The sequence below is a fragment of the Python bivittatus genome, unplaced genomic scaffold, assembly GCF_059951505.1.
Source record: "Python bivittatus isolate LINGU-HERP-01145 unplaced genomic scaffold, Pbiv_v1 ctg000080_np1212, whole genome shotgun sequence".
Taxonomy (NCBI): Eukaryota; Metazoa; Chordata; class Lepidosauria; order Squamata; family Pythonidae; genus Python; species Python bivittatus.
In genome coordinates this window covers 40800220-40823374 of record NW_028277035.1, presented here as the reverse complement: position 1 = coordinate 40823374, position 23155 = coordinate 40800220, and the positions used below count along the sequence as shown (strand labels likewise).

At 37.5% G+C, this 23155-nt stretch overlaps 2 protein-coding genes across 2 annotated transcripts; both read left to right on the top strand.

Moving 5' to 3' along the window:
• The first annotated feature begins 236 nt into the window (after window positions 1-236).
• MED7 (mediator complex subunit 7) lies at window positions 237-2886 on the top strand. The gene is made up of 2 exons (XM_007427900.4): window positions 237-394; window positions 1645-2886. The coding sequence occupies exon 2, from the start codon at window positions 1662-1664 to the stop codon at window positions 2352-2354; it is 693 nt and encodes a 230-aa protein (XP_007427962.1). The 5' UTR covers window positions 237-394; window positions 1645-1661; the 3' UTR covers window positions 2355-2886.
• A 6577-nt stretch (window positions 2887-9463) lies between these two features.
• Window positions 9464-21926, top strand: LOC112540608 (hepatitis A virus cellular receptor 1 homolog). The gene is made up of 6 exons (XM_025166457.2): window positions 9464-9597; window positions 10912-11259; window positions 11859-11947; window positions 16533-16662; window positions 18081-18120; window positions 19426-21926. The coding sequence occupies exons 1-4, from the start codon at window positions 9549-9551 to the stop codon at window positions 16539-16541; spliced, it is 495 nt and encodes a 164-aa protein (XP_025022225.2). The 5' UTR covers window positions 9464-9548; the 3' UTR covers window positions 16542-16662; window positions 18081-18120; window positions 19426-21926.
• The last annotated feature ends 1229 nt before the right edge of the window (window positions 21927-23155 follow it).

Here is a 23155-nt window from a genome sequence, read left to right as displayed (position 1 = left end):
ATTTTTCAGGAAATGCTCTGTGCCAGCCGAAAAGAAACTTCCCGCATCTGCTTAAACGCCTCTTCCCAGCACGACGTCATGAAATAAGGGGCGATGAGTGTGTCGCTCCTGCACAACCAGACTGTGAACGGAAGCAGCTCACGCAAGCCCCTCCTCCTTCCAACCGCGTCTTTTTCGTTATTCCGGTCTGGGGGCGCTCGCGCCTCTGTGGAAGCCAATGAGGAGAGCGGTGCGCCATGTGCGTAAATGGCGGGCGCCGGAAGTGATTGTGTGCCCGCCGTTGAGGAAAAGCGGCTGAGAAGAAGCGGAGTTGATGCTGGTAGCTGAGTTGTGAGGGAGAGTTGGTGGAGGTCTGGTGACTGATCGCTTTTGGAGTCTGTGGGCGTAATATCAAGTAAGTCAAAGGGTTTTAGTTTGGGATTCCCCTCCTCTGTAGTGCCGGGACCAACACTGACTGTTCCCCGGTGCATTTTGGGCTCTGCATCCTGCGCTTTTCCTTTTCCCGCTCGTTTTATCGAAAGGGAGCCATAGAGGCCTCCCGAAGTTGGAAGGCTTCTGCTCTCCCCTAAAACACACACGTTTATCAACTATTAGTAACGCGTTTTCTATTAAATGATATTTTCGTGCACGGCGCTGAGAATTCAACCAGACTCCTCCCTGTCTTCCACTTAGCTACTCCTTAATACGGGAAGAGAGAAGGCAGATTACGGATTGGGCACGGCTTTAATTTCTTCGGACCAAATGGTTAAAAGCGATCGTCACCCACGTTCGCACTAGAGGCACGACCCCAAATCTGTTCCCTGCGCTTATGTTTGAATATGGGGCGGAGAAATTTTGCTGCCAGCCCTGTCTTATAAATAAGTGACTGTAGTTTTATATTTACTGTAGTTATATATTTATTTTAGAAATAAAGCGAATGTAGTTTTATATTTATTGTCAAAGGAAAGAGAACTGTTCAGGAAGTTAGGAAAAAAGTGATGTGGACTTAATATGTATTGGAAAGGTGTCTTCAGTGAGAGAGAATGCTGTGCTACATACCTAGGAATAGGCTTTATTAGGCCAAGTGGTATGAAGGGAAAATTCCCAACTTTGTTGTAGATTGTGCAAAGTTATGTTGGATTTTAGCTTTCATGTAATGTGATGTTTTCTGTTACCGCAGAAGTGCAGCAAGGAGGTGGAATAGATGATCTTGAATGTATAATCAAATATGTTTATTTTTTCTAATTAATATATTTACATGTTATGGTACAGTACATTACCATAACATGTAAATACTGTAAAGTACAGCAGAATCCAATTTAAACATAAAAACTGTAAAGTAATAAGCAGTAATAATAGGTTATTAAAATAGTAGTAAGGAAAACTGTTGTGTCAACCCTCTTACATGTTCTTAGGGACATGTTTCAAGTGTGTATGGTGAGTAATACAAATTATTTTTGTCAATTTATTTAAATCCTCTAAATGTTTATAAAAAGGTGGCAGATTACTCCATAATTCTTGCTACTAAATAGTATTCTTAGTTATTTGGTGTGTTGGAGGGAAATGTTTTAGTTTTATTCTAATTTATAAATACTTACCTGTCTTGTATGTGGTGTTTAAATTCTAATTTTATTTTATCTTTGCCAAATTTTACCTCTATTCCAGCAATTTGTTCTGCTGCAATGGGTGAACCTCAGCAAGTGAGTGCCCTCCCTCCACCTCCAATGCAATATATTAAAGAATATACTGATGAAAATATTCGGAAAGGTATAGCTCCTAAGCCTCCACCACCTATTAAAGATAGCTATATGATGTTTGGAAACCAGTTCCAATGCGATGATTTAATTATTCGACCATTAGAAAGCCAAGGTATTGAACGATTGCACCCCATGCAGTTTGACCATAAGAAAGAGTTAAGGAAACTCAACATGTCTATCCTGGTCAACTTCTTAGATCTCTTAGATATATTAATAAGAAGCCCAGGCAGCATAAAAAGGGAAGAGAAACTGGAAGATTTAAAACTGTTATTTGTTCATGTTCATCACCTTATAAATGAGTATCGACCTCACCAAGCCAGAGAGACATTGAGAGTCATGATGGAAGTCCAGAAACGTCAGCGTCTAGAAACTGCAGAGAGATTTCAGAAACATTTAGAACGAGTTGTAGAAATGATTCAGAATTGTTTGGCTTCTCTGCCAGAAGATTTACCTCACTCAGATGGAGGGATGAGGATAAAAACTGAACCAATGGATACTGAAGACAACATAAACTGTATTGGATCAAATGAACAGCAGAGAGCAAACTCTAGTGTAAAAAAAGATCAAGTTTTGGATAAAGATGCTAATATGTGTAGCATTATTGATGAAATGACATGAAAAAGCTTTGGGAGATACCCTTTGTGACTTTCAGGGAACACGCAACTGATGCTAAGGAATTAGAATATGAGATTTCTTCTATGCTTCCTTTTGCTGTGAACACTTAAACAGTCATGGAACACAATCTGTATGAATCAGTAAATATTGATAATTTATTTGTATAGCTTTTCCATGTATATTTATATTATCTATGCTTGACTTTAAAGAATAGTAAATGTTATTGATAGCTTTACTTGTTATGTCACCTATGCAATTCATCAGTATCCTAATTCTGCTGATGCTCATTTATTGAAATATGTGAAATACTTTAAGGAATTTAAATATGTGTGATGGTTCTTTGTTTAAGTTAAATTAAAAGACACATGATATACCACAGCAACATTGTTATGTATATAGAGTGGAAGTCAAAAAGCATCAAATATTTTTTCTTGTGTTATGAATGTTGATTTGTGAATTAAATCAACTGCTTCTGCACATAGGGAAAGCTTGGTAACTGTAACATTTATTAAAAAGAATGAAATTCTAAACAATTCTTTGAAATACTTTTATCTTTAAAATACGTGTTTAACACAAGATTGTCTTGAGTCAAATTAGCCTTGTATTTTATAGGATGAGCCTTATTTCCTATGATTGAAATGTAACTCAATTTTATTGAGTTATAGAACAGTTATTCCTCATAGCTTGGCTGCTTCTTAGTGCTGACCTAAGTACAGTTATAGTACTATGGTGAAATCTTTATGTGTGTGTGTTTCCTAAAGAACTGGAAGTATGTAAACATAGCACAGCTGTAGTATGCATATATTCAACATCATTTAACTATCCACTTATAAAATGTCTAACAGCTACGCATCAAGAAAACTTTCTATACAAGATAATTATAATTATGGGCCAAGAAAAAAGCAATACTTGCAAGAACAAGTACAATTATTTTTTTGTCTCCAGGGAACTAATATCCTTTTCACAAGAGAAGAAAATTCCTTTGTTTGTTGGCTCTTCTATTAACATTTGTTGGATCTGATCCTGACTTCTTATCAGTTATACTAGATCCTCAATTAAAATTACAGTGCAGTTGTCAGCAATTCATGTTTTTTCTGTGTAACTCTGAACAAGGAATTGATTGCCTTATTTACTTAGTACAGAGCTAGTTGAAAGATGTTGGACTTGGAAGGAGTTCCTTTTATGAACCCTGTTAGTCTGCCCTTGAGTTTCATTAAAGAATTGAGCAGTAGAAAACAGAAAGACAGCACAGTATTTTAGTGAAAGATAAAGAGTTCTATATCTGAACTTTGTTAAACCCTATTTTAGCTATATTAATATATTTTTGTGTATAATATATTTAAAATCAATTAACTTTTAAATTATATGTACCAAAAACATATTTTTCCTGACTTCAATATGTGTAGAAGTTTTACTTTTCTAGTATGGTATAGCCAATAATGGTTTTGTATTAAAAGTACTACTTAGGAAAGTCAGGATGTCTTGTTTATATCTGTCCTCACCACCATGATTGCATTTCTTGGTACCATATATCATACAGTTTGGAAAGTCTTCCCACTCTCAAAAGCAGCTTTACTATGGTTAATGTGAGTCACTGTCATGCTCTAATTTTCATGAGAATAAGCATTTTCAGCTAGGACAAAGCCACAGTTGATACCTTCAGAGCTTAAGATATTAGAATAGAACAGGGAGACTCAAGTTAATATCTGTCCTTAGCCATAAAAGTTCATTAGATGACTGGATCAATCACTATCTCATTAGTCAAAATTATTTCACCAAGGTGCTGTGGGGAAAAAAATGGAGGAACTGGAGGAGGGTCTGCTATGTATACCAACTTGAGTTCCTGAAGGAAAGGTGGGATATACATCTAATAAATGGTATAGAAGTAGGAATTGGAATACTAAACCAATAGCTAAGAGTGGGTGATAGTCTTGTGCTGGGGTGATTTTTCTGAAGGGTATTGTGATAGCCACACACAAGCCTAAACACATTCTGTTCTGGTTAGCTGATAAGTAGAAGCTGACTGTGGGTGGTAATATAGTTTTCATAGGAAAATTTTGTCATCAGAGAATGAGGGGATGCTGCTGAGCTGGTAGGGGTGCAGTCTTAAAAAAGATTGTGGGAATCTACTTCTAGAAGGAGATGCAGATGTGATGATTGGGAAGCATGATGGATTCTAAACAGTCCTGCTGTTGAAGTTTGTTGGTTTGGGGAAAACGATGGTTGGAAAATCTAAGACGAGGCAGTTTCATGCTGCTGAAGATTTGCCCTTCCTGGGATGACCATGGCAAGACATTTGAAGTCAAGGAAGGCACAATTTGGAGAAATTCTAAAGTAGAGGAGGGGCTGCCAAAGGGACAAATCTACTCTCTTCAGTGGGAGAGACCAAGTTCTACCAGACGGAGGCTGTGCCAGTGCCAGTCTGAGTATAATTGACCCCTTTCTTATCTCAGTAGAAAGGAATAGGACACAGAAGTGGCAATATATACTTAGCTGATGTGCTAGGCTTCATACATAACAAGATAGACTTGGCCCAAAGAAGGAAGCTTCACATATCTAATAAATAATGCTGAATTTTAGAATGCTTTAGTAGTTGAAAATATGTCCCTGATTCATTACTTCTGTCTTTTCCCCCTGCTGCTTATTAGGTGGGCAGGCAGAGAGAGCAGACAGAATAGTTTAAGCTTTTTAAAAATTGATTATCAAAATCAATCAAGTCATTGTCGACCCTTAAAGACCACATAGATTTTCTCCAGGACGATCTGTCCCTAACCTTGTAAAGGTTAGGTTACATGTAAAGGTTACATGTCCATAAGTTGTGCTTGTGTGTAAGTATTTTAGCTACTATCTTTGCAACGTTAAGGATTCATTCACACTTTATAACATGCATGACAGAAAAGTACACCCACATTAATAAGTAAAAGGACCCAAGAAATATGTGTGATTTTATCTTGATGTTCCATATTGACTTCATTTGGCATTTCAGATTTAGTAAACATTAATATAATTGTACAGTGGGCACATAACCAAGCTAGCTTTTTCTGAGTCAAATGTGTTTATTTGTGCTTTTAATACAACAGCATGTAAAGAGAAACAGAAAAATAGCTCTGGATTTAAAAGAATTTAAAAATAGCTGTGGAATAAAACAGTTCTCTTTCTTGAAAACAGATCAAAATCATTTATTATGGGTAATGTTGGGTGTTGAACAGTTTTTTTTCCCCTCACCTAGATTATGTGCAGCTTGTTTCTAGAGATACATGCAACAGTCTTAGTATTTAAATATAGTTGTAGGAGATTTAATGCCTCAGTAGGAGGCAGCATCTAGCTGAGCTGAACTCAAAAGCTAAGTAAGGTTGAGCCTCAGACTGATGGATGACCTCTCAGCAATTGCATGTAGATGTTAAATGATGCAACCTCCTTTCCCCTCAAACTTCACTTCCTAATTAAGAAAGAGTGCAAAGAGTATCCCCACTTTGCAACCATCATAGGCAGTTTAAAAGGATACCACAATTAATGGTATTGGATGCCACTGAGGGGGTCTAAAAGGACCAAGAGGGTTGCACTCCCTCATAGGATGGAATTTCCATCTCATGGCCAGACCGGAAGCCTAACTGAAAGAGCTCCACATAATCTGCTCCATCTAATAGTATGGGTGGCTATATAAATATAAATAAATAAATAATCTGGACAAGTAGCTCGCATGATACTACCTTGCATGTTACAGCCTTCCTAGGAGCTTCCCTTACCTTCCCTACCACAACTTGACCCAGAAAGCAATCTAAGCACAGCAAAGGACTGATGGTGATGTGCTTTAATTCAAATCATGTGTCACCTGCTCTGAGGTTCAACCTGTGACCACTCATATGAGTTGAGTCTGAGGATAGTTTGGGACAAGCCCATCATTGCCACAGAGTCCATAAATTCCTGGGCACACCTGGATTCCATCCCCCGAATGTGGATATTGAAATCTCCTGGTTCTATTAGCTGAGGAGATTCCACCACCACTGGCACTATGAGATCCAGACATATCCGAATGGCTACTGCTGGCATTTTACGTATTAGCTGCACAAATCCAAAAAGCATGTGGAGAAGGGATTTGTGTTGAGACCCTCAGGAACAGTAAGCTGTTCCTTCAGTGTCAAGAGGAGTCATTCAGAGGAACTGCAAATAAGCAATAATACTTTGAGGGCAAGTGGCATGAGTCTCAGAATGGATGTGATTGAACAATGCTGAGAGTAGATCAGAGCACAAAATTGTGTCTTTCACATGATATTAAGAACTGCAAAGGAAGCTTACTTTGCTGCTATTATTGTTTCCTCTAGTGACTATCCAGTAGAGTTGCAGAGTTTTCTGGTTGATTGAAGGACTGTTATAATCAGGCACAGTGATGGAGACAGGAGAATCTTCAGATGCCTGCTGTGAAAAATATCCAAGGCCTGAGAGCAAATCACAGGCATTTCCTTAAAGCTTGATGTTCATACTGTATTGTAAAAGTACAGTAATGGCATTCAGAAAACCATCAACTCAGAGTGTGTGGGACTGGTTTCAGCTGCTACGGTCTGATAATGGGCACAAGGTTTTGGAAAATGTCTGGCTGACCACATGGATTTTTGATCCATCATGGCATGCAGAATCTAGCTAGAGGTAATTGATTAGGCAATTAGTCCATCTTTGAGCCACAGGGATGGTGCCCTTAGTCTGCAAAATTATCATCCACTAAAAAAAAGCCTTACAATAAAACTGCTGGCCTCAGCATGCACAATAAATACTTAATTGATTCTTATGGAAGCTGATCCAAATGAAATTATAACCTTTTTTGGTAGCAGGCATACTCCTCTAATCATATTTGAATGTCTAAATTCATCTTGGTTTTCTGCCATAATAACATCAACCTGTTTTCAGAATTACTTCTGCTGCACTTTTATTTTTCTATTGAGAAATATTAAACTATTCTTGTAATCAGACTGCATTACACTTTGGAAGATTTGAGAGAATTTGGCTTTCGCTATAATCAGGTCAATTTTCAGATTAATTTCACTTGTGTGACATCTAAACAGTAATTACAAACTGCAATTATACTTTCCCTTGTAAAAGGTTTCATTTGCTTACCTAAAAGTTTCTGCCTAAAACACATTGGCTCAAAGACTCAAAGATTGGCTCATTCATCAGAAGTGTGAGTCATAGGAATAGAGAGCGCATAAAATATACAATCAGAAGGGAATAAGGTTTTTTAATTGGGATTCTCATATTTTAGTGACATTTTCCCATTTTCTAACCTTTTACAACTTATCCTGTAAACTATCAGCTTAAATTTTGCATAGGTTTGCTGAGAAAGTTAAATGTGTACGCTCGAGCAAAATTCTAAAATTAGAAATAATCTTCAAGTAGCTTGAAGAAGGAAAAAACAGCTGATTTATTGGATCCCTCAGACAAAAATAATTTAATGAATTTTGGATTGATTAAGTTTTAGATTAATTGTGGAACAATGAGTTTGGTAAAGCTTACCATTTACTTAATAAAGGTGCCTAGATGGCCTCAAAAAAGTGTTTTTGATAGTTTTGATACCTCTTTTCATAGATCAATGGAGAAGGCAGCTGTGTTCTACAGTAATATGACACAATACTAGTCTTTGTTGTCTAGTCATAAAATACCCTTTTACCAGAAGCCAGTCTGGTGAGATTATTTCCTATCTTCTCCGATCTGTGATCTTGGCTTATTTTTTCCTGAGGAGATGGGCACCCTTCCAGACAAAGTATAGGATCTAATCACATATCATTTTTATTTTTAAGAATGCTTCTGAAGCTGGTGTGAAGTATAGAACTGGCACTTTGCTGGGTGGGCATGACGCTTCACTGAATCATACTTTATTTTGGAATGGGTATCCAGAACAGAATCCATGCCAGAAGTATCAAGTTTCTTTGCTGATTCCCCCCCCCTCCCTTTTTGCAGAGTGATATAAAAATGTTGTAATTACAGTACAGAATCACCTATAATTTGCTTTTTAATACATGGTTGCATCCAAGAACCTCTCATTAGCTTATGTATGGAGCAGTGCTCCTGAAAGCCACAAGAATCTCCCAGATGATCAAAGCTGCTCCCTTGCCCATACTCCAGGGTCACAGCTAATGCCATACCCAAACCCAGTTGGGCACATTTCTGAGGGGGGCACCCACCCATCCCATGCCCAGCCAGGCCTCAGTGATACATGCGTGGTGGGCTATCTCATCAATGATTAAATTATTAATGAAGCAGGCCTCATGAGAGGCCGATCTGGCATTAAGTAGCAGCAGCTGGAGACCAGGGCCACCTAAGGTTGATGACTGGGCAAAGGGATAGGGTCCAGGGGGCTGAAGTGTAAGACTGCTACTAAACACTGAGACCATCTCTCCAGCCATATCTCCTCCTACCCATCACCAGGAAGTTATTACCTGCCCTTAACCCTCCCCACTACACATTTTCTCACGGATCCTGTCATCTCTCTGAGGTAGGCCAAGCCCACCAGTATGACTGGAACTCAACTCTACTGAGATAGCCTATAGTAACAGAATCTTAAAAGTCTGATGGTGTTTTTCCTTCCCTTCCTCTTATATCCCAGTGAATTAGAGTGGAGCCAGTCTGAGCTTCTTTCTAACACTTTCTCTGTTTCCCAGACTTAAAGCATTTTGTTTTTGTAAGTGGCTCTACACTCCCCCCTCCATCCTTTCCATGGTCCAGGTATCAAGGACCCCTCTGCCTCTCATTCAACACCCCAACTCTAAACCACCATCTATGCACTATCACACATCCACAGCACCCCCAATTACTCCTCTTCAGGTCAATCAGGATAAGAAATCACAATCAGCAATTGGTAAGCTAGGAAACACCAGCTGAGGGGAGACTTGAACTTGGTTTTCCCCACTCCTAGTCCGAGACTCCACAAGACTGTGGAGTACATTGACTAGTGTAAAGGCCATTTATTTTACTTTATTGTGAAACATTAAATTTGAATATTCCCCACATGACTGTATCAGACAGGGCAGTCTAGAGGCTGCCGAATTTAGGAAAGGAAGAGGAAGTTCTAATCAAAGCTACTGTAAGTGTACTGTGACTGATGACGCACATGAGTCAGAACTCAGAGAAGTTCAGAAACCTTTTTGGGAAACAAGCCTTCTATTAAATGATAGGTAGAAGGGAATCTTCTGTGGTTTGGCTTTTACCATGTTTTCTTGCTTGCTTCTGAAACAGATCCTGTTCATGATATTAACAGGTAAGTACATTTTTGTTTGGTAGTATGATTTTGGTCAGAGTTTTGGTAAGTTATTGTAATTTCTTGCATGTATAGAATTAGGATGGATAGATGAATGAAAGCTAATATATTGACACCATCTTCATATGTTATTTTTACATCATAGGAAGCGAAGGTAGTATTCATGCTTACATTAATTCACCACCAACGCGGTGTCTTATTTAGACTGTGCATTAGTGTTGATACTATTAATCTTCCAATAATACATCTGAATCTTTTTTCTAATATGAGTGCAAAAAGAAGTAAAAGTCAAAATAAAAAGCATAAATAAAATGTATACACTTGTAAATTTGAGGCTCTTTGATTATCCTGTGCAGGGAACTGGATATAGGCAGTGGGTGATCTGTAATTTTCATTAATGTCACTCGGGAAGGATTGGTTGTAACCATATTGAGACTATCAATCTAATGTTTATTCCAAATGTCATGGGTATCTGGCTAAAAATATACAGCAGTGACAACTGTATGCTAAGAACTTTATTTCTCAGTATAGAATTATCTCCATTGTGCAAATATGTGACTTAATTCTATTTTCCCAGTTGTATAGAATAAGAACATATAATAGGAAAAGGTGGTCTTCTATCTACTGAATACATGACAAAAGTGGTGTAAGGATATGAGAAACAAACTTTCAAAAACAGAAATAAGCTTTTAAAGTTTTTTTTTTAAATTCAGGATGTGATAATGAATTCATCATACCATAGCTCTGAACCTCCAAAGGTCTTCCCATCACAGCAGATGAGTAGTCCAGTGTCCTTTCATTTGTGGTAAAACAACACATAATCTGCCAAAGAAACAGATTTACTTGTTTGTTGAGGTGAGAAGAGAATGTGTGAAGATGCTATAGACCATCCATCAGAAAACTTCTAACATATTATCAAATGATGTCCCTTATTATTGACCAGACATTACATAAATAGAACTTCCACAGTGAGGGCATGCTACTGAAATTTTACATTTTATGAACAATTTTTAAAAAGGTTAGTTAGCTATAAATAACTGCTTTGGAGGGAAGAAACAGTTCCTGTCAGGCAACCACAGTGTGTGCGCGTTTGTGTTTTTTACCAGCATTGCCATTCTGCTTTTATTTTCTTTTTATTACTCAGCACACCGAGGCAGTGATGTCATAGTATCTACTTGGGAGGATCCTTCAGATGTAATTTCATTCTTTTTGAGGAAAGCTGGTTAGATGAAAATCTTTTTAGAAGCTATGGCCTCATTTGTCCCAATTCATCCTTTTTTTAAAAAATAATTAATTGTAACATTTTCTCTACAGGTTCCTTCACATCATGCGCTGAGACTGTTATACAAGGAAAAGTGGGTGAAAACATCACTCTACCCTGTCATTATTCAGTTGAGCAAAAGGGACTCATATATACTTGTTGGGGAAAAAGTTGCCCTCCAATAGGTCGTTGTTCCAATGAAATCATCAGCATTAATGAAAAGCTAGAGATAGATAGGCAATCCCAAAAATACCATCTAATGGGAAATGTTGATCAAGGAGATGTATCTCTGACCATTGCCAGCATAACAAAAAATGATGTGGGACCATACTGTTGTCGTGTGGAGATACCAGGCTGGTTCAATGATGAGAAAAAGCATTTTAAATTACTGATCAAGGAAGGTAAGCAGAAGATTTAAATTAGTATACCCCTTCAGTATACTACAAAGGATTTTTTAAAAAATATGCTTTTAAGTTTGAAAAGGAGTATTATTTTTATGAACTTAATCTAATGACTCTCTTGCACTGCAGTGTTAGTACCATCCAAAAATTATACACAAAATGATATTTACATGTGTTAGGTATTAATTATGACAGCCAGTCAGTCATTAACATTATTTGTTCTGGGTTTCATTTGACAGGAAACTCTTCTGTTGTGTCCTTCATAAAAGACATGACCCTATCCATCCAGATATATATGCATGCAGGGGTCTGTATGTCCTTTGAAATGATGTGTCTCCAGTTATGTGATCTAATTAAAATAAAACAACACAACATTGAACTGTTGTCTCCTGAAGGGTCTGTTAAAACACAAATATCAGTCTCTCTAACACTATAAGATTTGCTTAGCAGTAAAAATGGTGGAAAGTTGAACAAATTATAGTGAATGATCCATACAAATTATATGGAATTCTGTCTTCCAAAAGGTTCTACTTATTCTGTGCAAAGACACTTACTATATGAATACAAATTTGTTTTATAGTAATGATTTTATTTTTCAGCATTGCTTCATACAACCCCTATATATTTCAGTACTTCTAATTTTGTTTCTGAACCAAGATGGGCATTCACTACTGAATCTCCGCTCGATGTAAGTACTGTATCAACATAAAAGTGTGTGTGTGTGTGTGTGTGAATTGGTAGGTATTTATATATGCTGAGTCTTCTGGAAACCTAGCTCACTTTATCTACTCCTTTGGGTCTTCAATTTTCAGTAACTGACTATAAATTTTAGCAAATGTGACTATGGTGAGGTCTCAAGGGAAAAAAAAAAGGGAGGGGAAGGAGTTGGGGTCCATGAATCATTGGGGCCCATACCTGCCATATAATTATCAGGTTCCAAATACTAGGCATCAAAAGGCATTATGACACTTCTAAAGAGGTTTATTCTGAGGATACAAATGACAGAAATAGCACTGAGAAAATACAGCTGAAGCTGATATTATCTGAAACCTTAACCAGTTATTTGAATTGGAAGCACTCTACAGTTAATCTGTAACGGAAAGAAATGCACCTCTTTTCATTGTTTCCATCCACATCTTGATGAATCTGGGCCTGTTAGATTGGCCTGTCCCAGGGAACTAATGGACATGACTGGGTTCAAGAGGGAGTTTGGAGTTTTCCCTGAGGATCTGGTGGGCGGTTTGGCTGAGGCCACAGTTGAAGTCTGCAATGGGTAAACAACAGAGACCTTAGATTATATTGCCTGTATATGGCTTCTACCTGTGTGCCAGTCCCAGGATGCACACTGGTTTTCTGAGAAACTCTGAGAGATGAAGAGCAAGAAGAGAAGCCTAGTATGGCTTTGGAGGAAGATGAAGAGCGAATCCGACCAAACATAAGTAAGAACCCATATTATGGATTACATTGTGGCAATAAGGACAGTAAAATGATATTATTTCTCTGTTCTTCTTGTGTCTGCTAATAGCGGCCTTGTTTAAGGTGACCCAATCCGTGCTGGGAAGGGTGTGCCCCAGGACTATGTTCAGGGCTACTGTGAGGAATATTATTATTGCTATCTGGCAAATAAAATTTCTTGGATCCACTTGGAATTGGACTCTGACTGGACATGTTCACTTGAACTGCCTGAGGCACAGTCTTATTTGGAGTGAATTTGATTCTGTAAGGTGTACAGGGTTCTCCAGTTTCTAAGTGTGGCCACCTGTTGGATCCAGGTCTCCCCTGGATGGTAAGACTGCCCAGGAGGTAACCTGTGGTTGGGCCCATGCAGGACTATCTGTTTCTCTGAGGGAAGGGGTAATCCCCAAGGCCTTGAAGGAGGCCATGGTGCACCTGCTTCTTAAGAGGCTATCACTGGAGTCAATGATCCTGGACAATTTCCATCGTTTCCAACCTTCCTTTTTCAGGGTTCAGGGTTCAGCTCCAGAGGACCCTGAAGGAAACAGATTATCTGGACCCATTCCAGTTGGCTTTCAGACCAGGGTTCAGTACACAACCAATGTTGTTTTATTTGTCAATGACCTGTTGTGGAACTGGGATGGGGATGGTATCCATCCTGGTGCTCCTTGATCTCTCCGTGGCTTTCAGTACGATTGATCATGATATCAACTACTGAGTGAGGGCGGGTATCATAAATATTCTGTTACCCAATTGTACATCTCAATGCCAGGCTGACCAAGTGATACTATTGAAGTCCTGACCTGGTACCTGTGCAGGCCTGGATGGGGAAGAACACACTCAGGCTCAGCCCTAAAAAGACTGAGGGGCTGTGTTTTTTGGCCCGCTCAGTTCTGGGGATATTCTATCTTTAGACTTTGATGGGATTGCACTTCATTATGTGAGACTTGTGCACCATATAAGGGTCATCTTGGACTCACAGTTCCTGCTTGAAAAGCAGGTGGCAGTTGTGGCTAAGAGGTCCTTTGTACAGGTTCATCTTGTGCACCAGTTGCATCACTTTCTGGACCAGGAAGCACTTCAGACACTCATTCACACCTTGGTCACCTCACAATTGGATTACTCTAATGCGCTCTAGATGAGACTGCTCTTGAAGACCACCTGGAATCTATAGCTGGTCTAGAATGCAGCAGCACAGGCCGTGATGCTTAGCAAGCTATACTGGTTACCAGTTGGCTTTCGAATGCAATTCAAAGTGTTGGTTATTATTATAAAGCCCTTCCTGGCATAGGGCTTGGCTGCTTGAGGGACCACTTGTCTCTGAATGTCTCCACCTGTCTGGTGAGGTCAGGCAGAGTGGGAACATTTCAGATCCTGTTGATTAATCAATATTAACTTGTGGGACCAGGAAATGGACCTTCCCTCTTGCAGTGCCTGCCCTCTGGGATGATATCCCCTTAGAGTTCTGTATAGCTCTCACCCTAATGACTTTCAAGAAACTATTAAAAACTTGGTGGTTCTCCTAGACTTTGGGATAGGGTGGTTGTGGAGTGCCTATGGTTTTAGTCCTTAGGTATTGTGTTAGCCTTTGGTAAATTGTGTTTTCTTCTGATTTATGTTGTTGTTGTTTTTTCTCTTTTAGTTGTAAGCTGCCTAGAGTTGTTAAGTATTCAGGCAGCCTCAAAGTCAAAACAAACAAATAAATAAATCTTAGAGAAAATAGAAACACAATTTACTAAACCTGAATTAACTAGTTTAGCTTCTTAGTTGGAGAAGAACCCACCAAGAATGAAATCTGAGTTTCAGGTAATCTACAGTTCTCTTGCTTTAGAATAGAATAGAATAGAATAGAATAGAATAGAATAGAATAGAATAGAATAGAATAGAATAGAATAGAATAGAATAGAATAGAATAGAATAGAATAGAATAGAATAGAATAGAATAGAATAGAATAGCTTTATTGGCCAAGTATGATTAGACATACAAGGAATTTGACTCTGGTGCAAAGAGCTCTCTGTGTATTTGCATAACATCAGGAAATAAAGAATAACAAAAATAAAAATAATAACATTATATACTAAAACTATGCAGTCAGAAGAGGAGAATTGGAGGAAGAATAATACTGCGGCTATTGACTAACATATATTCATTTTTAAAAGGAGAAGCTATTATCCAACATATATTCACATTTAACAGAGCATTATCAGTCAGGATGCATTAAGTTACAAAGAAAGGCATTGCATGAATTTTACAGATAATTTTTGTAGGTAGATTTAATAAATGGTATTTGAAGCCTCTAAGATTGAACAGAATTTATTCTAGATATAGTTATCAGACATTCTAGTGGTAATATTTATTATTATATCAACAGATTAGTCCATAAGAAGATTATTGTGATGATTATACATACTTTAATGCTATCTCATATAACATTTTCATGGGGTAGGGGGTAGGGATGGGGAAATAAATAATCCATTCTTGGATAAATGGATTCACAAAATGTAGGAGCATATGTATCATATCAATCAGTCTGATAAAAGTTAGAGAAGGGAGGCAATAGGAAAATAGGTTTATTGAAAATTTGAACCTTTTTATAACATACTGAGTTCATGTCAATATGAATTAATATCTTACTAGACACAGTTTAAATTAATTTGCAAGATTTGCCACATAGACCTAGGAATATATTGTGGGAATTCAATAGTTTGTGTAAACAATATATACAGCATCTACCATTGCACAGGTTGCAAAACAATTCAGAGAATTCCAAATTCAGCTTAAAAAAGTGAAGGTAGGCCAATGTTATAATTATATCCTGCTGTCTCCTTCTGTGGCACACCTAATAAAGAACAGTGATGAAGACAGTTGCAATCACAGTTGGACTACAGTATGTGTGTGTGTATGTGTGTGTATGTATGTGTGTATTTGTGTGTGTGTGTGTATATATGTGTGTGTATCTTTATCTTTATATGTTATATCTATATCTATCTATATCCAAATACTATTAGTGTCTACATCCCAGAAGTTCTAAGGAAAATTATAGTTAGAACAGCAACTATTTTACTGCCAGACAGAATTATACTGTTTTTGCAGTCTCCCGTCGTGTTTCGTTTTAAGATTGCTACTAACTGCTGATGGCATGGTTTTGTCACCTCCCCATTTCTTTCAGTTTTGTTTAGTAATTTGCCAAAGAAGCGTTTAAGTGAACACTTGCACAACATTTTGTGATTTTAAAAAAAAATTGATTTATTTATTTTATAGGCTGAATGACTCCAAAACAACTTTGGGCAGTTTACAGTTAAAAACCAGCAACCACCAAAAAGAGCAAAAAACCAAAAAACAACCCAAACAGACAAAAACAAAACAAAAAGGGCTTGACAAGCACCCTTTTCCCAAGGCCTGGGAGAACAACCAGGTCTTCAGTAATTTCCTGAACAATGTAAAGGTGGGGGCCACTTGAATCTTTTGTGGGCCAAACTTGGAATGTATAACTTTATTCTTTTTAAGTCTGAATAAATCTTTCTTAAAACGCTTCCCCCACCCACACACCCTAGAAGTGTCAGTTCTGAGGAAGAGTTTGAAATGAATGAATGTGAAGTAATCTGATGAATGGCTATCTAAACTAAAGAACTAAAATCTTGAATTGATGGGAATAAATGCTCCCATTAACCTTGCAGGACTGTTAATAATTAATATACTTTAGAGGCTGCCTGGCTCCAGACGACTCTGTGCAGCTTTCATTAAACAAACAAACAAACTCTTCAGCTAAGTGTGGTTCTGCTGTAAGGTTTTTTTTTTGGTTTATTTGCTTTTCCAGAATATTTAATTACATATGCCTGTAATGGCAAAGGAGCCAAGGAAGAATGAACGGTCTTGGATAGCACTGTACATTGGTATTGGAACAGGTGCAGTTCTACTCATCATTATAATCCTGCTAATTGTAAAATGTAAGTAGTGTGTTTTTTACTAAAGCATTTACAAGATTTATTAAAGAGAACTAGGAACATATATTGTGTGTGCCTAGTCCTGTTTGGATGGGAGCAGCGTACCAATTGTAGTAAATACTTAAATATTTATATATTTTTTCAGAAGGAAAGGAAAGAATGTATGGCAATTGTATATCTTAAAGCCATAAGAAGGACATTATTATTACTATTATTACTATTATTATTAATATTAATCTTGATGTTAAAATTTAAAGAATTTTCAGTGAAATTTATCAGCTGATGTGCAAAGTACAGAGAAACTGCAGGAAAGGCCATAGCAGTGGGGAATATGCAAAGCAATACTGTGCTGAAATCTGTCTTCTGTTTTCTCAAAAGTTTTCTTCCGCTGCATAAAGACTTAATCTTCTTTTCAATGGCTTTAGAAATTCTGGTGCCCCTGGTTTGAGCTCATTTCATTGTTGTGAGGTAGAACTTCTCAAAGTTTCCATTGAAAAATAAATCATAGTCACTTCCGTTCCATCAAACTGAATGAAAATAGTAAAATTCAGAAGAAATGCTGCCTAAACACTACATTAAAATACCATATTAAGCATTTGTAGGAGATTCTATATAGAGAAATTTCCTTTGTGTAGCACTTCCTGGTTTACCCTCTACTTCCTACGTGTTTTGGGGGTCCCACTGCAAAGATTTACTTTCGTTAATGAATATTAAAAGACACCTACTATATTTTCTGCAATGATCGTTGGGATCTTTTCCCTTGATGACTCTGATAATGTGGGGGAGGGGTCTAGATGATGTAGAGAAGCAAAGGTTAAAGCTTCCCACTTACCAGAATTCTGGGGGACCCCTGACTCAGATCAGATGACTGATTTGCACATCAGGACCTCTGAGGACCTCCACCAAAGTTTCTTCTGGCTTCATCCTTCCTAGGCATAGTTCGCCATGCTAGACCTTGCTAGAACATGAGTATTATCCATAAGTGAAGCAAGCAAGAGGGCAAAAGTGGTTTTCAAAAAAGTGACTGTTAAATCTGTGTATTCAGCAAGGGCATGTAAAGCAGGAGAGGCTGAGAAAAATTATTGCCTGGTAGGGCTTGATAATCTTCCTTCTTATAACAAGCAATATCTGTAGGTTGAAAATGGTTTTGTGTATGCAGTGATTCCGGTTAACAACGACTGTGTATTTTAGAAGTGGATGCTGTGCAGACACTCTCAAATTACATGATTAAACTACTGCATCAAATCCAGAAAAAAGATAGACTAGTGAGTGAATGGACTGTGAGACTCTCTGAAAGATGATAATGAAAGGACGTGCATTGGGACTTCCTATATATATATGTCTCACTTTTAAAATAATTGAGCAAATTATTTTCATATTCTTTCAAGTGAAGGTTTTTTGTTGGTTTGAATATCCTGCAGGGTATCTACACAAGAAGCAGAAGATAATTAATTCTACAAGGTAATTACTATTAAATCTGTTTCTATTTGAGTGATAGCAAGAATGAAGTCCTCACGCATTGCACAAATGCTACAAGGAAACACAATACAAGAATTTGATATTAACCCTACATGCATGCACTGACCTACAGAAAGACTGACTCCTGCCCATCTTAACCATGGGAAGTGGTTACTTCAGACTTACTGGATGCACAGAAGTAGTTCCATGTGTTTCAGGCTACTAACTCAACATTCATACACACACAGGAAATGCTCCACGTGATCAAATAGATGCAAGTGTAAGTCTAAAAAAACCCCCAACAACTTTGAAATTGAGTGGATTTTCAATATTAAATTGTTTTGCTAATTTGCTTAAGTTTTGATTGTTTAAACAAAACAAAACAAAAAATCACAGTGGGCACCTGGAGATCTTCCTGGCATTTCTTAAAAAATAAACAAGTCTTTTGTATGTTCTTGAGAAGAATGCTGTATCATTCCAAGGAGAATTAAGCTTGCCAAGAAAAGTTCTGTTAAAATTGGTGAGAAAGGAGGAAGTAATATGGGAGGAAGAAAAATTGAAAAAAAAAGTGTTCAGTTCCCATTTTTGTTTTGTTTTTGTTTTATGTTGAGTGAGTTACATAAGTTCTATGCACACCCACTACCCACACATACCAATTCATTCCTAATCAAACCCAGATTTTTCAAACATCATATGTGATCCAAAATGGGGATTATTTCGGTTCTGAATTTTCCTCTGCCATTTTCTAACATTGTCCCAAGATAGGTAATAGCTGGAAGATGGCAAATGTATTGGCAGGATGCTGTTGTGTTTATAGCATCATTAAGGTGCATGGGTAACTTAATTTATTATGAATTTATTAATAATTTAAAATATGAAAATAGGTGACACTTATATTGTACAGTGTCTAGGGCAGAACATTTAATGCAGAAAGTGGATCAAAAGATACTTCTCTTCCTCTTGCAACACCAGAACCAGATTAACCATTTTGTTAAGCTGAACCATGGAGGTTTGGCAATTAAGCTGAACAAGTGTGCCCAGTACAAGTAAGCTGAATGATGGGAGTTTCAAGATGCGAAAGATGTTATCCTACTGGATGTATAGTTAAAAATAAAATCATAGGAGATAATGAGAGTCTTCAATTTAAATGTCTTTAAAGAGGAGGGTAAGGCTATGACTGGCTAATAATCATAATGTAGTATTGCATCCATGCCCAACTGGAATTCCTATAGCATCTGGGGCAGGCCTATGACATAATCCACTGTGGCAGTTAAGTTCTTATCTGATTTGTACTTTTGATTTTTGCAGTCAGGTAGCATTTTCAAATTCAACAGCTGGAGGGATTCAGCATGTCCTCAGAGCTGGTGTCCAAGCGCCGGAAAATATTTATGACTGCAGCTGAAGAATCACGTTAGCAGAATCATGACAAAGAAGGCATTCTATTTGGAGCAGAATATTTATCAAAGAGATCATATAAAAGACATATATAGATTCAAGCTTTTGTATATACAGTATTTATGAGCATCAGTTTAATCTACACAGTATAAGACATGATACTGTCTTCCAATCTTGCTGTAGAAATCTTGTGCTTTGTTTAGCATCTGTCCCTATTAAGCTGTGCAGGAGAAGCTGACCTGAACTGCCAGCTTCAGACTATGCTATAATATATAGTTCTTCCTTCTCCTGATGAGACATGACACAAAGTCCTATGGCCTTATTTGTCATCCATCTGCTACAGGGAGAGACAAACTGTGTTTGCTCTTTGCTTATTTGGTTTCTATCACCAACTGAAATTCAGTGAAAGAAAAATAGGTAGCCATGTGATAGCCGCTTATTCCAAATTATGAGCTCATGTTTGGCTCTTGTGACCATGTGAAGTAGTTACATGCTGACTACTATATTCTCTTTTGAGCATTTGGATGGTATATAGAAATATTGTAATACAATGCAGATGGACTTAGCCTCAGTTGGTGTTTTTGGACATAGGTACAAGTTTAATAAGAGATCTCTTCCATTATTATGAAATCCACCCACAATCTTCTAGCGTTTGAAGGAGCAATGATGTATAGGGGATGTCCACCTGTTGCTTCCTATCTATGACCATTTTCCATGTGAACCCTGATTGAAGACCCTGATGGTACGCAACTGTGTGAAGACTATCTCCAAATAATTGCCTGCTACATGAGGAAGAATAATGTGAGGGGAGAAGGACTACTATGTGCTATTTGCTCCTCCTGAACATAATTCCTATTTACTGAATGAGGCAATCTTGGCATGAAATAAATTTCCTGCTACAAATCATGTGCAAGCTTTACTTGCTGCATAATTTTTGCCAAAAAGCATATTGTAAAGCAGAAACATGTATCAAAAATGAAGGAGCTAGAGCAACTGAGTTTTCAGAAAAGCTGCAATAGATGAGGAATTGTAGCTTAGAAAAAATAAGTAAAGTAGAGGGGTCATTATTTTGGTGGATAAAATTATGCTCAATTTTATGTGGTAAAAATGATATATATTCTCTCTATCTTATAATATGGAATTTGAGATGATCAGTGGTTACTATTCATGATAGTAGTTGCCTACATTATCAGAGGCAGTGTTCCAGCAAAGCTCTTGGCCTATTTTTGACAGAAAATAGTATGGTTTTAGATTTAATATGAAGGGACAAAATAATAGAAACATTTGATACTGTTACCAAATGTTTCTATATTTCCTCAAGACAATTCTCAGGCATTTCCTATTGCTTCTCAATGTAACTCAACTCAATGTCCATCAGTTATTATACATTCAAGAGCAATTTATGCCTTCTGAATAGAGTGTGCTGTGTTTCTCCCATCTAGGTTGTTATGCTATCTTGCTCACACTGAGTGTTACTCATTGGCATATCTTGCTTTGTCTCATCACTTACTGTTCCCTCATTCCTGTGAGCCAGTTTTGCAAATGAATGTAAATAAATCTTTTTTTTTTTAATGCTTTGCTTACTGGGCTTTTCAGAACAAGTATCTACAGTATATTACCATTACAAGATTCTGTTAACAAAATGTACCTGATGAACATCAGTTCAACCTTTCATAGTACACCATTTTTCCTTTTACAGATCCCAAAAACTTCTATAGAGTTCCCAAAGGCTTTCTGATCTGAGTTGACCCAATCTCCTTTGATTTCCACCAAATTCTTGAACCAGATCAACACAGAGTTGCAGAGGCATTGCCTCCTAGAATAGGAGAGTGTTCCCCTTATTCAGGCCAAGGGCTACATGTAATATATCCAGAGGACTGAGGGCTGCAAAATAGATGAAACCCTCTGATATTTGGGTGGAGTGGCTTTTTTGAGAGTTGAGGGGTGAGTTCTTTGTTTTTTAGCAATGACATGCCTACATATCACAGTTTCCCATTTCAAGATAGTAAGAAAATGTGTATCACTTTTCAATAATTATGGCCATTGTTGTCCTGCTGTGGAATGGGGACTTAAGGATCAAGTGTGGTCATGAGGTCACAAGTTGCCCTGCCCTATCCCACCACCCAGATTATATACTTGAATTTATAATGTTTTTCTGGATTATATGTCTGCATTTAATTTGTCATTCTATTAACCCTTCCCAATGGAAATACGCTTTTCTTTCCACTGTACATAGTCCAGATTTTTTTTTAGATTTGTCATTCTTTGATACCTAACATTAACATGTGTTAGTGATGCTATTATAATTTCAGATGATGTTCCTGTCACACTTATTGTTCTATCTGATGAAAAATTATGTATATTCTTTAAATGGTCACTGAATTATCTTTGCTGGACAATAAAGATTTTTTTAAACAAACAGTACAGGAAATGGTAGAGTTAATTAATTAATTTTAATTAACATTGCTGTCTTTGATAGAGAATGCTACTAAAATATTTAAGTATATTTTGAGGTTGCTGTATTAAATATGCTTTATATAACGAGAAGCAAAATTAGACCTGTTTACAGTAGAAAATTAAATAATTATTTTATGCATTTCATCCATGTTGGACCAAGATAGATCTTTAGTCTCCATTAAATACGAAGTTAAAAAACTTTGTTTCATCTTATACAGAGGAAGAGAAGTTTAATAAGTTATTGAGTTCTAGACTTAAAGAAATTTATTTATTTATTTATTTATTTATTTATTTGTAGCATTTATATCTTCCCAATACCAGACCCAAAAAGTGGTCAAATCTAACTAGAACTCTGTGGAACAATTTGATCTTCAGCATCTTTTGGAATGCAATCAGGGAGGGGGCCAGTCTGATCTTCTCTGGGAGACTATTCTGGAGAGCTGGCACCACTTCTGAAAAGCAGTAGCCCTTGGCCTCAGCTCCCATTACTTCCTGAAATTCTCACCAAAATTATTCAATGAATTTGGGCACACTTCTGGTCTTGATGGCTTTCCAACTGATTGGTCTAAAAAGTATATTGGGTATTCATCCCCTAGAGGTTTACCTGTCATGGTATTTGAGAATGACCTTGGGAGACTGGACAAAGAGATGCTGCCAAGGGAATGGTCAGATAAGAGACAGCATAGCCTGCAGCTGGATAGTAGGAGGGCAAGAGGCCCAGAAGAGATCTTCCCTAGTTTCTTGGGCTGTCAAGGAGGCAGGGGGAGTACTGTACTTTTAGACTTGCAAGATTCTGTCAATGTAGCTTTACAATAAAGTAAAATTAGCTCATCTGGTTGTGTTTCCCATCTGGTTTGCCCTGCAAGGCTGACACTACTGCCAGAAGTCTAGAGTGAAGCATTTTCAAATAAGCTCCTGTCCTCAATTATACAGGGTTTGAGATGATAGGAAAGTTCTGTCCCCATAGGCTCTGATTCCCATGCCTCAGGAACAAAGCTGGCCAGTACATGTACAAAGCAGAAATTATCTCCACATTCTAGCCTGATCAATTCCACCCTCTCACCTCTTTCTGTATCTTGGCATAAGAATTTCTCAACTGGTAAATTTGTAGTTATCCCATTTCAGTGCAGATGAAAGAAGATCTAGAATTCCCTTGAATATTTGGGATAAGAGAAATGCATGTAAC

What these genes read in the sequence shown, in the direction of transcription:
- MED7 (XM_007427900.4), top strand. Translation starts at nt 1,662, where the DNA reads ATGGGTGAACCTCAGCAAGTGAGTGCCCTCCCTCCACCTCCAATGCAA.
- LOC112540608 (XM_025166457.2), top strand. Translation starts at nt 9,549, where the DNA reads ATGTTTTCTTGCTTGCTTCTGAAACAGATCCTGTTCATGATATTAACA. An exon ending in CCTGTTCATGATATTAACAG is followed by an intron (nt 9,598 to 10,911) that starts GTAAGTACATTT and finishes TTTTCTCTACAG; the next exon opens with GTTCCTTCACATCATGCGCT. An exon ending in TAAATTACTGATCAAGGAAG is followed by an intron (nt 11,260 to 11,858) that starts GTAAGCAGAAGA and finishes TTTATTTTTCAG; the next exon opens with CATTGCTTCATACAACCCCT.